This window comes from Erpetoichthys calabaricus, chromosome 1 (assembly GCF_900747795.2).
Source record: "Erpetoichthys calabaricus chromosome 1, fErpCal1.3, whole genome shotgun sequence".
NCBI classification, from domain to species: Eukaryota; Metazoa; Chordata; class Cladistia; order Polypteriformes; family Polypteridae; genus Erpetoichthys; species Erpetoichthys calabaricus.
In genome coordinates this window covers 239,849,368-239,864,495 of record NC_041394.2, presented here as the reverse complement: position 1 = coordinate 239,864,495, position 15,128 = coordinate 239,849,368, and the positions used below count along the sequence as shown (strand labels likewise).

General features: G+C 34.8%; 2 protein-coding genes across 9 annotated transcripts in view; both read right to left on the bottom strand.

The window, feature by feature from the left end:
• LOC114660397 (sortilin-like) overlaps positions 1-15,128 on the bottom strand; it is a 228,401-nt gene that overhangs the window by 182,016 nt on the left and 31,257 nt on the right. The window lies entirely within an intron of this gene.
• The window catches only part of LOC114660381 (chloride anion exchanger-like), a 147,365-nt gene continuing 136,969 nt past the window's right edge, over positions 4,733-15,128 (bottom strand). The window contains exons 15-21 of one of the 8 annotated variants that reach the window (XM_051919790.1): positions 14,552-14,644; positions 11,794-11,889; positions 11,158-11,385; positions 9,349-9,403; positions 6,227-6,369; positions 5,491-5,553; positions 4,733-5,413 (exon numbers count right to left, since the gene is read on the bottom strand). In XM_051919790.1, the coding sequence (XP_051775750.1) occupies positions 5,387-5,413; positions 5,491-5,553; positions 6,227-6,369; positions 9,349-9,403; positions 11,158-11,385; positions 11,794-11,889; positions 14,552-14,644 (705 nt within the window). In that variant the 3' untranslated portion in view covers positions 4,733-5,386. The remainder of the gene's footprint in view (positions 5,414-5,490; positions 5,554-6,226; positions 6,370-9,348; positions 9,404-11,157; positions 11,386-11,793; positions 11,890-14,551; positions 14,645-15,128) is intronic. The other 7 variants (XM_051919782.1, XM_051919791.1, XM_051919776.1 and 4 more) reach the window with 7 other exon arrangements.

Below are 15,128 nucleotides of genomic sequence, written 5' to 3'. Positions count from 1 at the left end.
GTAATGTATCAAATTTAACTTCATAAATACATTAGAATATATAATTTATTTTCATGCACTTTAATTGTTTCTACAAATTTTGTACTCATTCATTATTAAATAAAAAATTTGCCTAAATCTGGTGCATAGAAATTATGTAACATACTCAGGGTATTTTTTTAGTCTATACTTATTTAAACATGTATGTAAATATTAGAAGTATGATATAACTAATTATGTAAAGAATTGGTAACATGGTACAAGTGATTTTGGCTTTGTGGTTTTAGCACTTGGCAACATCTGGGTAAGGAAAAAAGGAATATATTGTTCATTTTTTCAGCCTCAAACAGGGGTGATTTTATAGTGCTTTGTAGTACTATAGAACTGGTGTTTATATGAAGCAGAAATGATAATGCTGTTGCTCTGAAAACCTAATTGAGTGATTTAGTCTCTCAGATTACATCAGTGGCAATGGAAAAAGTATAATTCTTACTTGTTAGCTATGTGTATATGTTTTTCTTTAAGTGCAAATAGAAATTAATTGCTACAAATTTTTAGTCAGTATAGATAAGATCTTAATGTTTAATCTGTAATGATCCAAGAGACTAATCACTCTTCTTTAGATAGAAGGTCATATGCCTGGTGCATATTTCTAGTAGAACTGTCTTGCGTAATGTATGATTTGAAGGTAACAGTTAATTTTCAGAAATATATGCATCTAAAATAAGGTAAACAAAGAACTTATAGACACATCTTCACATTTGTTTACAGTAAAAATGTCATGGTGATTGGACTGATACTCCCTCCAATCAGTAGCTGTGTATAAATGTAAAAGTTTAAAAGTAATTCTGTATTTTTCATGTTGGTTATTTCTTATCAATTGTATATATTTGCCACATGAAATTGTGTTCTAAAGTGAAGCATTTTATAAATTAAAAAAAAAAAAAAAACTATCCTGCTCTTGCGTTTTATAAAGGAGCTAATGGATACTGGGGTCCCATTATAAACAAAAGCCTTAAAACTTGGTGAGTGCATCAATTTTTTTAAGCCCAGAATATTATGAAGTATTGATCTGCATCTTGAGATTGCACTCATATTGCAAAACACCATATCTATGTAATTTTATGAAGGATAAAAGGTAAAAAACAAAACCTTCTTGTGGTATTTAGCCATTATAAAAAGATCTGGCTATGTACTTCACTGCTCATTTTCAGCCACAGCACCCTTCAGCCCCAGCAGAGAGTCATTGTCAAGCACCTTTATTGAATGTTGATGCCCAGATATGGTTCATTGTCTCTCTTTTGTAGACAATTAGATGAAAATAACAAACAATTTACACTTACAATTGCTTAAATGTTTTCATTATATGGAAGCCTGTTGTGTTATTCTGCAAAGAGTTTGAGGTGACATTAGACATGGGAAAAGAACAGAAGATGGCCAATGTAACGTGAAGGCTCAAAAGGACAGCACTTTCCTATGCAAGTGTCAGATTTTAGACATCTCCCAAAGGTCAACAGCAGAGGCTGATCAGGGTCAGAGAGATTAGAGAGTGGTTAGAGAGAATATTGAACATATGCATTATGCAAGCGAGTGACAAGAACTGAACAGACATAATAGGTGTCCATTCATTAATCTTCCTAACCTGCTTTCAAGAGAAGGGTCATCAGGAAGGTGGAGCCTGTTCTAGCAAGAATTGGGTGCAAGCCATGAACAGTCCCTGGACAAGATGTCACTCCATCGCCTGTTGAACACCAACACATGCTTGGGCCTCTTAGGCAATTCCAGCTTATTCAGACTGAAGTTTAATAAGTATTGATGTTTTAACATAGAGTGGTAGCTGTTGGTGTCACTCTTCTCATAGTGCTAGTGGCTGCATGGGGTTTACATGTATTTGTGTATATCAATGAGTTTACTCACTCAGAAATGTCATTGGTTCTTTTATTACAATATTCTCAGCAAGAGCAACTCATCATGCATTAAAAAATAGATAGCTTAATTCTTTTAAAAAAAAAAAAAAAAACGGTTTTATTATAAATGAAATGCTGATTTATTGTTATTTGTATACAGTAAACTGAAATTCAGAAATGCTGTTTTCACTATACTGCCACTCATCGTGTTACTCGCCCTGTAGGTTATGTAAAAGGTGAAATTAAGCACTGTTAGGAAAAAATAATCAAATGATTTGAGCATGCATCAGTCTGTTATTATAAGCCATGATAGAACCTAGCTGCTAAAGAAACAGAATTGCAGGAGCAAAAGTAGGATAATAAGCAGAATACAGGGTAGTGAAGGGGGATTGCTATTAAGTCCACCCACAATGCCAGCTATGAGCAAACAAGAAATGTATCCTTACCTCAAGGAAATTGTATTAAGAATCTGTGTTTAAATGTATTATTTCCAGTTTATTTTTGTTATTACAAGCATGCCAGAGAAACACGAAAGGCATGTTTTCTAATTAGAAAACCCTTTTTACTTTAAAGTGCACATATGTGGAGAGTTTTAATGCTTTTTTGTTTACAGTGGAACCCTGGTCCCCATTAGCTTCATTATAAAGTGCAAGTGCTGGCTTTTTTTTATTATTAAATAGATTCACTTTAGTACACAGCATCGTGAATAATTAATATATATCATGGTTGTGATGAAAGAACTTGGACTTGAAAAATATCGAACTTATCCTTGGATTAGTTTTTAACAAGTGAGAATGTGGTCCTTATCTATTTTAAAAGCAATTTGTCTGGTACATTTTAACTTGATGCTGCACATAAATTCCAAGCCTTTTGTTTCATCATACATCATATTTGTTTAAACCAAGCCTATTCATTGTGTATAGAGAAATATTGATTTCTGCCATCCACAGTAAGGTGTTTTCTAGTCTGAGGATTTTTTTGAAGGCAATTTGTTAATATCGCCATTCTACTTCTATTTTGCTTTCCTGAGCAATGTCCATGGACTGTATCAAATAGAAAATAAATGCAATGCCTTTTAAAAGTTATGAATGTTGGTATTTTTAATATTTTTAAACTTTTGGCTGACAACCCAAAAAGTGGACAGTTTACTGACAAGTTTGATCAGTTTATGCAGAAGTTTTGAGAAAGTTTTAATTCTTTTGATTAGGTTTGTGATGGATTTGCAGTAGAGGAATTTTAATTCAGTTTGCATTTGTAAAATCAGATGGTTTAGAAATTGCACGTGTTAACTGACACAGCTCGTTTACAGCATATTTCTACTGTAGAAATTCACAAATACGCCCTAGTTCTCAGAAAGCAATTATAACAAGTTCTTCTCATTTTTAATTGGTTCTTGGCCAATAAACTACTGCTTCTTTTATTGCAATTTAGATTTTTATTTTTTCAGGTTCATCCTTGATAATATTTCTGTCAAGCAATAATAGGCTAATTTAATACAAGTAGACTAGCAGACAGGCGTAGCTAGGGTTTTCAGCGCCCGGGGACAACTGAAGGTTTCGCGCCCCCTCCTGTTTGCCAAAATGCAATGGGGAAGGGAAAGAAAATTTTAAAATGGCGCCCCCTGAATGCTGCGCCTAGGGACAGATGTCCCTCCCTTGCCCCCCACCTAGCTACGCCACTGCTAGCAGCACATTCTATGGCAAGTGGATTATTATTCTGGTGGCAGTAAAAATGATTTCTCCATAGCTCATATTTTTTATGTTTATTTATGGTAAGAATCAATAGATACATTTCACTTTAGTAAATTTTGTTTTATGAGTGCCAGTCTTTATGTAATGGGCAGCATTGTGCTATTGGGGCTGATGTAGCTGCATTACAAATCCATTGTCCTGGGTTCAGATTTAACACCCATATTCTTCCTGTGTCCGTGTGTTTGCAGGTTCTGTTAATTCCAGATTGACTTGAGAGTGAGTGTTTGAATGGGCTCACTGATGGTCTGTTTTCTACATTGCACCCATGCTTCTGAAATTAGGGTCCAGACCAAGAAACTGGGTTAAGCATGAGGATAAGGGATTATTTGGGAATGTGATACAGTTGTCTTTTCTGTGCTGTTTTATAAATTTATTTAAGTGTTTGAAGAAAAATATAGAAATGTACAGTGACATGGCAAAACTATTAACGTAAGAAGTGCTTATGTTTTCAGCTGCATTTTTGATTACTTGTCATCTTGTTTAAGTGCATATTTGTATTACAACATGAATGCTTTAGAAGAAAGACAAGTTATTTTGGCAGCATGCATGCTAAACTCAGGACCTGCTTCTTCTGCCGTAAGTATTAATAACCTAGACATCAATATTAGTTTGAGTCCATTTTAATTTAATGGCTTTCAAGGGACTCTTAGTTTTAACCTAAAGCTCTAAGCAATGTGTATGTCGTGTACGCAGTAAGACTTCACTGAAATTGTATGTTCCAGTTGAATTCACATTCACATTCATGCCTTGTTTGAAATGTCTCAGGAAAACGTCTGCTTCTGGGTGTCATGTCATTTGCATACACTTTTCATCAGTTTATTTTTGCTTACTCAATGACAACATTTTTGTGTCTTCCAGTTAGCATAACTTGATGCACTGTCATTGTCAGATAACACCTTACCTGTGCTGCATCTTATACTTTCTTGACTGTGCTTTGCAACTCCATAATTTGCTGGTAGCTGTGAGTTTAATTGAGAAATTGCAAGCATGACTTTCATCTACCCAGGTCAGGGTCTTGTGAGCCAGTGTCTATTCTGGTAGCAGCAGGTGCAAGGTCATTTTTACAATAAATATACAGTAATATAAGATTTTATATAGTGAAAAATTTTTAATTTAATTCATAGATTTACAATATGATACAGAGAAAATATATATTTCTTTAATTGTAAGGACACTTCGGTCAATTGCGGTCAAGTAAAACAACGGAGTGCATTTTAAAGCATTAAAAAATTGCATAACATCATTATTCAAAACATACAATCTTAAAGCCACATTATTTTACAAAAGACAATAAAAACACTTTAAAGGCTTTAACTTTAAGCCACTATGATAAGCAAATAGTGTATGTGCATTTGACACAAGAAATTCTACACCAATGAATTTGGTGAAAAATGCCATATTACATGCCTAATCAATAAGTGTTCCTCAATGGCAGTACACTTTCAATGCAGAAGAAAAGTAATACACAGCATGTATAGTATATTGGTAATGACCTCTGAACCTTAAGTCTTTTCTCTCAGTAGAGAACTAGTAAAGTTTCCCAATCAAACTGGGAATCAGCAAGAGATTTCCACAGATAGAACTTTACTTTTTCAATCTGCACACTATGGATTTACTCTTTTTTGTATATTTCTTCATGCAGAACATCAAATAGTTTTAGTCATGATAGGAAATAACAGTTTTGCATGATCTAGTCTACAAATGTTAGGAATCCATTATGTAGTTGGAAGAAACCATCTTCGGACATATTCAGAATTTGGTCTCGGGATTTGAACTCTGTTGGCAACACAAAAACAGGTTATCAGTATCTATAGCTGAAAAAAGAATCTCTCTTAAACATTTGGATGACTTACCGCATTCTCTCGGTTTCTCATATGCAAACTGATCTCATTGTATTGCACACAGTTATCTGCTACCTGTAAGCATAAGGACATACACTTTAATTTCTGCATAAATTCATCAGTGAATTTCTGAATTGCCTAATCATTTCAGGGTTACATGGGAGTCTATGGTTGTCCTAACCATTTTGATGTTTTAATAAAATGTATGTCAAAGATTAATGTTTTTAACTTGAGTGAGATGGGCAATCAAAACAGCAAAACAGGAAGCAAAATCATGACACCACAATCTTTAAAATCCACACCATAATTTACAGCAATAACAACCCAAGTTCAAAACCTTAAAAATAAATGTGCAGAGAAACTAGTTTTCTCAGATCAACAAAATGCCTCTACTTTGAAACAAAGTGCAGGCAACTACAGATCATTTGGATAAGATGGTAGCCAAAATCATATGATACTGCATACATGCAAATAAAACATGCCCCTAGAGACCAATGGCATTATTGAACAAGTAATTATATGGTGACAATTTTACATTGTCACCAATGTTTGGCTAAATAATGGTACAAAAGTAAAGAAACAAAAGAACAAAACATGTATATTTACAACATAATCATGACCATATTCTCCTAAAGCTTTGAGGCAGTATTAATCAATAGGCCACCCTGCAACCCTACATGGATAGCCACTTTTACATTATTTTACATTGCTGTATTTAGAATCTTAGTCATGGTTTGCTTTTACATACCTTTGACCGCCAACAAACCCGTGTGGTCTGAGGGTGTGTCTCTTGGATGTGCAACATAGCATCATGGATAGTCAGAAAGAAGATGGAGCTCTTGATCTCATTGTCAAAAAATGAGCATTGCTCCAGCTTTTCAATAATATAACCTGGAGAATAAAATTGAATTTCAATGTGTGAGAGCAGCTGAGGTCATCAGTTAAACTGTTCTTTGCCCCATGCACTCAGCAGAGTGACCCTGGTGATTCATGGAAATTTATTTTGAATCGTTCAAAAGCAATTGTTGATAATAATGTTTTCCTTTTTGTACTTATTCTCTGTGCTATATTGTAATTTATATTTTAATTTAACTGTCAGTTTACCCAAAACAGAAGTAACAGGTTTTCAATCACTCATTAGTTCTTTAGCAGGGCAAACAGGTGAGCTTTGATGTTTCACAAAGTTGTTTATAGTGAATTAAGGTTGCGTTTTTGATTGATCAGTCTGCTTACTTATTTTCTGCTGTGTGTGGGTTTGTGGGAACCCAGTGCATGTGTGAGAAGGGCCTGGTCAAACATTACCTACTTCTCTTTAGAAAGGAAAGAATTTGAGATCCCATGAAAATTCCAAAGGAAGTGCTTTTTTAGTCACCTGAATTGAAACCAACTTGCATTCTGATTCAGCAACAATCTGCTAGATTTCCCTTCAGATTTATAACTGAGACACTTTTTAAAATCTACATAGTTCTGTACCAATACTTCAGTTGCTGTTCTCTTTATAGTATAAAAGACTTTATGGCCGTTTTTTCTCTTTTATGGTAGTAATTATAAATCAGTGACTGTTGATGTTTAGAAAAATCGATGAATGAGTATTACATGTGGAATGTATGCAGTGTTTTTAGTTTATTATTAGTTTGTTAACTATATAAAGTGAATATAGAAATAAGCCCTAGATAAATAGATACAGTCAGGTCCACAAGTATGTGGACAGTGACACAATTTGCACAGTTCTGGCTCTGTACATCACCACAATGAATTTGAAACAAAGCAGTCCAGATGTAATTGAAGTATAGACTTTCAGCTTTAATGCAAGGGGTTTAACAAAAAATATCATATGAGCTGTTTAGAAAAGACGGACATTTTTATACATGTTCCCCTATTTTCAGGAGCTCAAAAGTATTTTGACAAGCTAAGAATCATAAATATAATGATCATTTTCAATATTTGGTTGAAAGTCATTTACAGTCAATGACTCTGTGAAGTCTGGAACCCATGGCCATCTCCAAGTGCTGGGTTTCCACTCTAGTTATACTTTGCCAGACCTTTACTGCAGCTGTCTTCAGTTGCTGCTTATTCGTTGGACTTTCTGCCATTAGTTTTGTCTTCAGTAAGTCAAATGCATGTCCAATTTGGTTGAAGTCAGTTGATTGACTTGGTCTTTGAAGAATATTCCACTACTTTGCTTTGAAAAGCACTTGGCTTGCTTTCGCAGTACTGAATGTTTTGGCTCATTGTCCATCTCTACTGTGAAACATCCTATCAGTTTGGCAGCATTTGGCTGATTCTGAACAGATAGTATAGCTCTGTACACTTCAGATTCATCTCGCTACTTCTGTAAGTAGTCATATCATTAGTAAACACTAGTGACTGACTTCCATTGGCAGTCATGCATGATCATGCCATAAAACTGCCTCCACCATGTTTCACAGATGCTGTGGCATTCATCGGAGCATGAGCCATTCCTTCTCTTCTCCGTACTCTTCTCTGTCCATCATTCTCATACATATTGATCTTAATTTCACTTGTCTAAGAAAATTGTTTCAGAACTGAACTGGACAGCTTTTTAAAAAATATTTTCTGGCAAAGTCTAATCTGCCATTCCTACGCTTGAGGTTTACCAGTGGTTGGCACCTTGTGGTAAACCCTCTCTCTTTACTTTCATGAAGTCTTTTCTTGATTGTAGACTTTCTCAATGATAGGCCTACCTCCTTGAGTGTTCTTGTTTTTGATTAAATGTTGTGAAGGGGGGCCTTCTTCACCAAGGACAGAATTCTGCAATCGTCCAGCACAGTTGTCTTCCATGGTTGTCCAGACCTTCTGATGTTGCTGAGTTCACCAGTATGTTTCTTCTTTTTAAGAATATACCAGATGGTTGATTTGACCACTCCTAGTGCTTCTGCTATCTATCGGATGGTTTTGTTTTGTATTCTCTTGCCTAAACCCATTGAGTTAATTCTGAAAGCCTACACTTCAATCATAAAACAATTTTTTCATTTCAAATCTATTGTGCTGGTGTATAATACCAAAACAATGAAAATTTTGTCACTGTCTAAATACTTATGGACCTGACTGTACATAGAATATTTTTTTAATTTTATTTTTTCAATGACAGAAAAGTACAGACATCAATAATTATAATTAACAGATATTCATCAATTTTACAGAAAAAGCCTAGGTAATGATGTGATCTTTACAACTGGAAATATTTTTACTTCCATACTACTCCTCCTACTGTACACATAAAAATCATATAATGGTACTTCATTTGTCCCCGAGGGGAAATTAAAACTTTACAGAAGCTCATATATATATATATATATATATATATATATATATATATATATATATATATATATATATATATATGGTGAAATAAATAAATAAATAAAAGATGATAGTGCATGAACTGGCATCATATTAAAGGGTGGGCTGAAAGGAACATGAGAAGCCCCAGGGATAAGCCCTGATTTAAGAAGACAAATGTACAATGTATTTCCAACATTAAAGTATGTAAGTCAAAGGTAAAGTAAACATGTCCAGTCAAACCGGTAGTTATTATACATGCTACAGTGGCTTGATAAGGAAGACTGCTCTCTTGCAAAATAACATTACCTCAGTTTCAATTTAACATCTTGAATAACCTGTCTGAAGTAAATCAATAGCCAGCTGCATCAGTATAAAAAGCTATAAAGTTAAGTGCTGCATTACCCAATATTACTTAAAATGATTGTCACATGTTTACAATTTTCCCCACTCCAAAAAAACTACGAACATTTAAGTTTAATAAAAGTTAATTTTGAAAACATTTGCTGCTATTATCAGCTATTCTGGAATGAATTGTTAGAAATACATTTAAAGCAAAAAACTTACTGTCACATCCAGTAACATAAATATTGACATCAATCCTGATGAATTCTTTAAACAGCTGTTAAAAGAAGAAAGCTGAATAAATAAATATAGTGAGGCCATTGACAGTTTAACAGCACAGCAAAAAATAAAAGCCAAAATTAGCATTTTAGTTAAATCAGATATGTGTTTCACAGAGAGGTAAATCGTTGGAAATGACAGGTTTCCCGCAAAGTTTGAAACCAAAGTTCTCTGTTGGCAGAGGAAAAAAAGAATGTAATGCTGAATTTAAGCGCACAATAAAATCAGTCATTTTCTGGCTGGTGTATTTAACTAAAAATACACCATATTTAATGTATTCATATACAGTTGTAAATGACTGTTTTTCGGAATTCATGGTGTTTTCATCTACCTAAGGTGTCATGCATTTATCAGCTTATTTCTTGATAGCCTTCTTCATGTTTGAGGAATTGTGTCATCTTTCTGATGCTCATTCACTCTCTTCTTCTTTGGTATTTAAAGTTTTCCTCATTGTTTATACAGTGGGCTTATTTGCAAGGTTTTCTCAGTACTTGAGTTGAGTGAGCCTTCCACAATAATAAAAAACTCTCCCAGTCTAAAGCTTCATCTTGTGCCACCAGAGTTCCTTTTTTAGCTCCTGGCTAAGATAGTTGTTTTTTATTCTCTGTACATAGAGAAGGGCCTGAGTTTGCACTGGGGTGTCTAGTGAAAGCAAGTCATGATAGATGCACTGTCTTTATGAAAAGAAAGTCAATTGCATACTGTTATTAAATACTTTGAATTTCCATATATACAACGTTATGATGTGAAATACTGTATATTAGAACTGATGGATCATATAGCCATCAAAGATGGTACAGGAAATAGGCTATGTTAATGTGGGATGGTACAAAGATTACTATTATTTTTGATTCCTAGAGGTATCTATAGCCAGTTGAACATCATAATCAACTTGGACATACAGGTAGCCTGTGTGGAAACCACATATAAATGTAGCATCACATTGCTCCACAGCTCTGGTTTAAAATTTCATCCTGGTCACTGTCTTGTGGGAATATGCACACCCTAGTTTTCTTCAATCATCCAAAAGATATGCACATTAGTTGACAAGTCCAAAGTAGCCCCATATCAGTGAATGTATACATGTTTAGTTTTATGCCCCAAGCTGGACTAATACTCTCTGACCCTGAGATCCTGATTGTCACTTCACATAAGGCAAGAACAAACATTGAAGGAGTCTGTAATCCATTAGGCTTGCCAGATGTGTAAGGCATGTATAGCACAATGTAATTCATAACAGCATCCTAAAACCACCTCACAACTGAAGAAGAGACTAGAATTGGCATACAAAACCCATAAGCTGCTCAGGTTCTGCTTTGGTGGGGATGCATTGATCAAATTAGTGTTGTGTTTAATTTGTCATTTCTCTGAAGAAACCTTTAAGTGAAAAAAAGTAAGTGCATGCAGCAGCAGGTTACTGAACCTGTGTAATTAACGCTCAGTCCTCATACTTGCTTCTTTTAAGACTGCTCTGTAAAACATGAAAAACTTTTAATAGCTGTTGAAAGATCTGTTGCCTGATGCATCTTGTACAGTTATCCCATCAGCAAGACTAAGAGAACTGCGGATGTGGCTGCAGTGCTGTAACCATGCATTCAAAGAAGCAAACTGTCATGTGGAATCTGACAGGTGCTGTGTTGTGATATGTATAAACCTACCTCTTTACAATGAGCACAATTCATTTTTGTATGATAATGTAACAATTCATTATGTTTCATAAGTGTAGAGAATAATAATGTTTTATTATTTTACCGCTTTGAGACCCTTCAGGGCTGAAATGTCCAGAAATGATACTGATGAAAAATCAAGAACAATGCTGTGCAAATAGATCCTGGGAACTTGAATGTTAGCTGGTAAATCATCATTCCAGTTCATTTCAACAGGAAAATCTTTGCAGTTTACAGGTTTGTCCAGCTCTTCCGGGTTTAGGTCATCTTCAGACTCGCTAAGGACAACAGCATTTGCTAGTACTAATCCTCTCTAATAAAAAAAAAAAATACATTATAGTATATAAAGGACCCCTTTTCCTTTTTAAAACTCCATCAGTGACATATTCAAACAAACAGTGAAAGTCTAAAGAAACTAGAAAGAGTGTCCTATTATTTCATAACCCTGTTATTTTAGAAATGTTTACATCAGTGGAGATGTTCCAGCATTCAAATGGTTTAATCTGACATATTAGTTTTGGCATATTTTCCTTTTGGCAATAAATGTTCAGCAATCTTTTAAATGATTCTGATGACTTACATAAAATGCATGCATTTTGCCCTTTCCTTCCACCCTTATCACAAATTTACGACATCTGACTTCTGTGTCTCAAGGTTCTGAGTAGGATTTACAGTCTTTTTAATGGAGTTCAAAGTGTTACAGGTGTAATTCTGCACTTACAGATGTGACCTGAAGCTCCCCCTTCTTCAAAAGCTTCTTCAGTTTTCTTAAAGCCTTATTACGCTTACGTAGGATTCTTAGCGGATTAAAGCCAACCTGAAAAAATATAGGAAAAGTGTTTTGGGGGAAGGAAGGTAAGGTTATACAATCTGCAATCACAACTGATTAAAAGGTTGTTTTGTGTTTAATCAGATCTCAAAAGCCCAGTCACATGTTCATTGCTCATTAATGAAATTGTTGCTTCGGATGAAGCAATAAGAAGAAGTGAATCATTGTGTGTGAGCTTAAATTTCACTTTGGATTTCAAAGTCAAAAAAAGTCAAATTCCACAAGCCTTCCTATCCCAGGTTGTTAATTTAAGTGCAGTAATTCCCAGTTCCACTGAACATTTTCATAACATTTAAGCACTACTGGTGTTTATTTTAAGGTAATTATACTCCATGAGGTGAAGATAAGCAAAAAACAAATTTTATAGTATAAAATATTTTATAAAAATGTGATGTCAAGGTAAGTGAGCAGTGGGAGAAAGCTCCTAATTTTGTATATTTTTATCCCTCACCCGTTAGATTGCAGAATCCCTCGACCATGGTAACCATGTGGAACCCTGTGGGGCATAATGGGAGTTATAATGCTGTGAGCCAGCCCTGCTGGGTCCCATGGGTGTCACCAGCAGGTGCTGCAGGGATTCACCATCCCTATGTTTTGGGACTTCCACTTGACCCGGAAGAGCTTCCTTCAGGTTATGCATTGGCACCGGAAATTCTCCTGGATCCGGTATAAAAGGAAGCCATGTAGCCTCCTCTGGGAAATTAGAGTCAGTGGGAGGCAGGCAGGCAACACTCACTAGAGGGAGTTGGACAGAGAGAGAGAGTAGAGACAGAAGGTGGAAAGAATATTGTTTCTGTTTGTGCTTGTATAACCTTGGAGAAACCCTTGTGAGGTATTTTTATAATAAAAGCCTCTATATTGAATCTGTGACTGCCTGTGTGTCAGTTGTATCAAGGGTTTGGGGCTCAGTGGTTCCCTAATCTTTCATATATATGTATGCATACATTTGGATAAAACATTATCTTGTTATATGCTTTATGTTATATGTGTACCAAGCATATCTTAGTCAAATTGGAAAATCTGTCTGACTGCAGTTTACCCAGACATGTTTTTCAGTAAGCCAGGCTAACTGGAAACCTGCCTTTTTCAAGTAGCATAGGCCATGACCCCAAATAGTTGTACAATGAATGCTAATAATATATTTCTGTCAGTCAGTTTGTACTTTCCTTACATACAACATGACAATGTGTACAAGGTCATTTCAAAATTTCAACTTTTACATATTTTAAGTATCCCTGAACACAATTTAATCACTTCTGGATATATAGATACTGCATGCACACACACACACTAAGGGGTTCGCTCCCTGCTTGCTTCACTCGCCAATCCCCCCGGCCTGCGCTACGTGTCTGTATGTCACACGGCGCTTTGAACATTTAAAAGCCTGTACAGCAGCTGTCCTACTCTGTTTTTATTTCCAGCCCCAGGTGTGGTTAAATCTCTTGGAATAAAGTGTCGTCTCGCGAGACATGAGTACTTGATATTTTTTAGTTTATAATTTAAAAGCGGAATAAGAATCTGAAAATCTAACAACATCACATTAAAGTTCCATAAATTCTGAAAAGAATGATACCAAACATATATATGTAGGTTTTAAAATAAGCATGATTTAAAGTGTGACATAACATCACATAAAATCGTTGCACAAAATCGTTGCACTTTTAGGCTTAAGATTGTATATAGGGAGAGTAGATATATATCACATTCAGTCGATTCAGAAACTATTCAGACCACTTCACTTTATTCACAGCTTGTTATATTGCAACCTTATACTAAAATCATTTAAATTGATGTTTTCCCCACATCAAGCAAATTCTCTGGAATGACAAAGCAAAAACAAGATTTTGGAAAATTTGCAAATTTATTAAAGACAAAAACTGAAATATCACTTTGACACAAGTATTCAGACCCTTATCAATAGGATTTGAAATTTGGCTCTGGTGCATCCCATTCTATTGATCATCAATAATGCAAAATGTAAACATAAAATAAACTAATGGAATTTCTGTGTAGCTGTTACAATTCAACTGTTCTAAAATTAGTGTAGTTTAGTTTTATTTTGTTGTGAAATGCATAAGAAATTGATCTTAAGTTGATTTAATCACTTGTTGCTCAACTACAGTATTTAAGTGCTCATTTTATCACAAGGGAATTAAAATGTGAAATCAGAGAGAGTGAATTATGTTTCAGGTTATGAAGTTGTTACTGATATGACAAGGAGATGCAAAACTCATGAAAGGGAGAGTGAGGATTACACACAGCAAAATGAGAGAAGACTCAGTAAAGGTCATCTTATTTGTGAAAAAAAATGGATACATTAGATAATCTTCTCTTATAAACCCAATGTTGAAACTGTAATTACCAGCACTAATTATACATTATCTACTTAAAAATGATTAAGCCCACTTATCATTTGTTTGTGAGTGTATACTCCCAAAATGTGGATGATGCTGGCTCACAGTCATGAAATGTTTTTCTAATCTGGCAACACTAAGAGAAAAGCTGTTGTGAAAGATTAGAATGCAACATTGATTGTAGCAGTGTGGTACAGTAAAACAACTAAACCCTCTTACAGTCTTACCTATATTCTTTGATGCCTGTTAACTACCCATTTGGTTTTGTAAAGTATGTTTAAACAAATAGTACTTACTGCTGCTGTTAACTTTTCCCTGAAGAAGTCAATATTAGCAAAGAAAATTGGTGAAGGACATCTAAAAATCTTTACTCCTTCTTGCTCAAAAACCTATAAAAAAAGAAAAGTTAAGTTTAATAATTTCATAAATTCTAAATAAGATAAAAAAGACAGTGTCATACTGTTGTGGAGAAATCTTCAGAAAAAAATTAACATAGTCTTCAGAAAGGCAGTCAGAATTTAGACTTTATTGCACGGCATAGGAAACCATTGCAGAGCATATTTGCTAAGGAAAAAGTTCACAAGCTGTACCAGGCTCCAGCCTCCATAGTATGACAGAACTGACATGCAAGCAACATGGCTGCACTATTTTGTGAACAAATACTTGTTTGCATTTTTATTTCCAAAACAGCAGTTGTATTTAAACAAAAAATATTATACATTTAAATTATTGCAATAGAAAGATCTGCCCGCCCTTTAAATTTACTACGCCGAACTATTCCCTGACCTAAATATCCCTGTATGATATTATTTGTCTGCTTCATTTCTTCTCTCATTCCACAGACATTGAATTTTGTTGCTGCCCTTGCTGAGA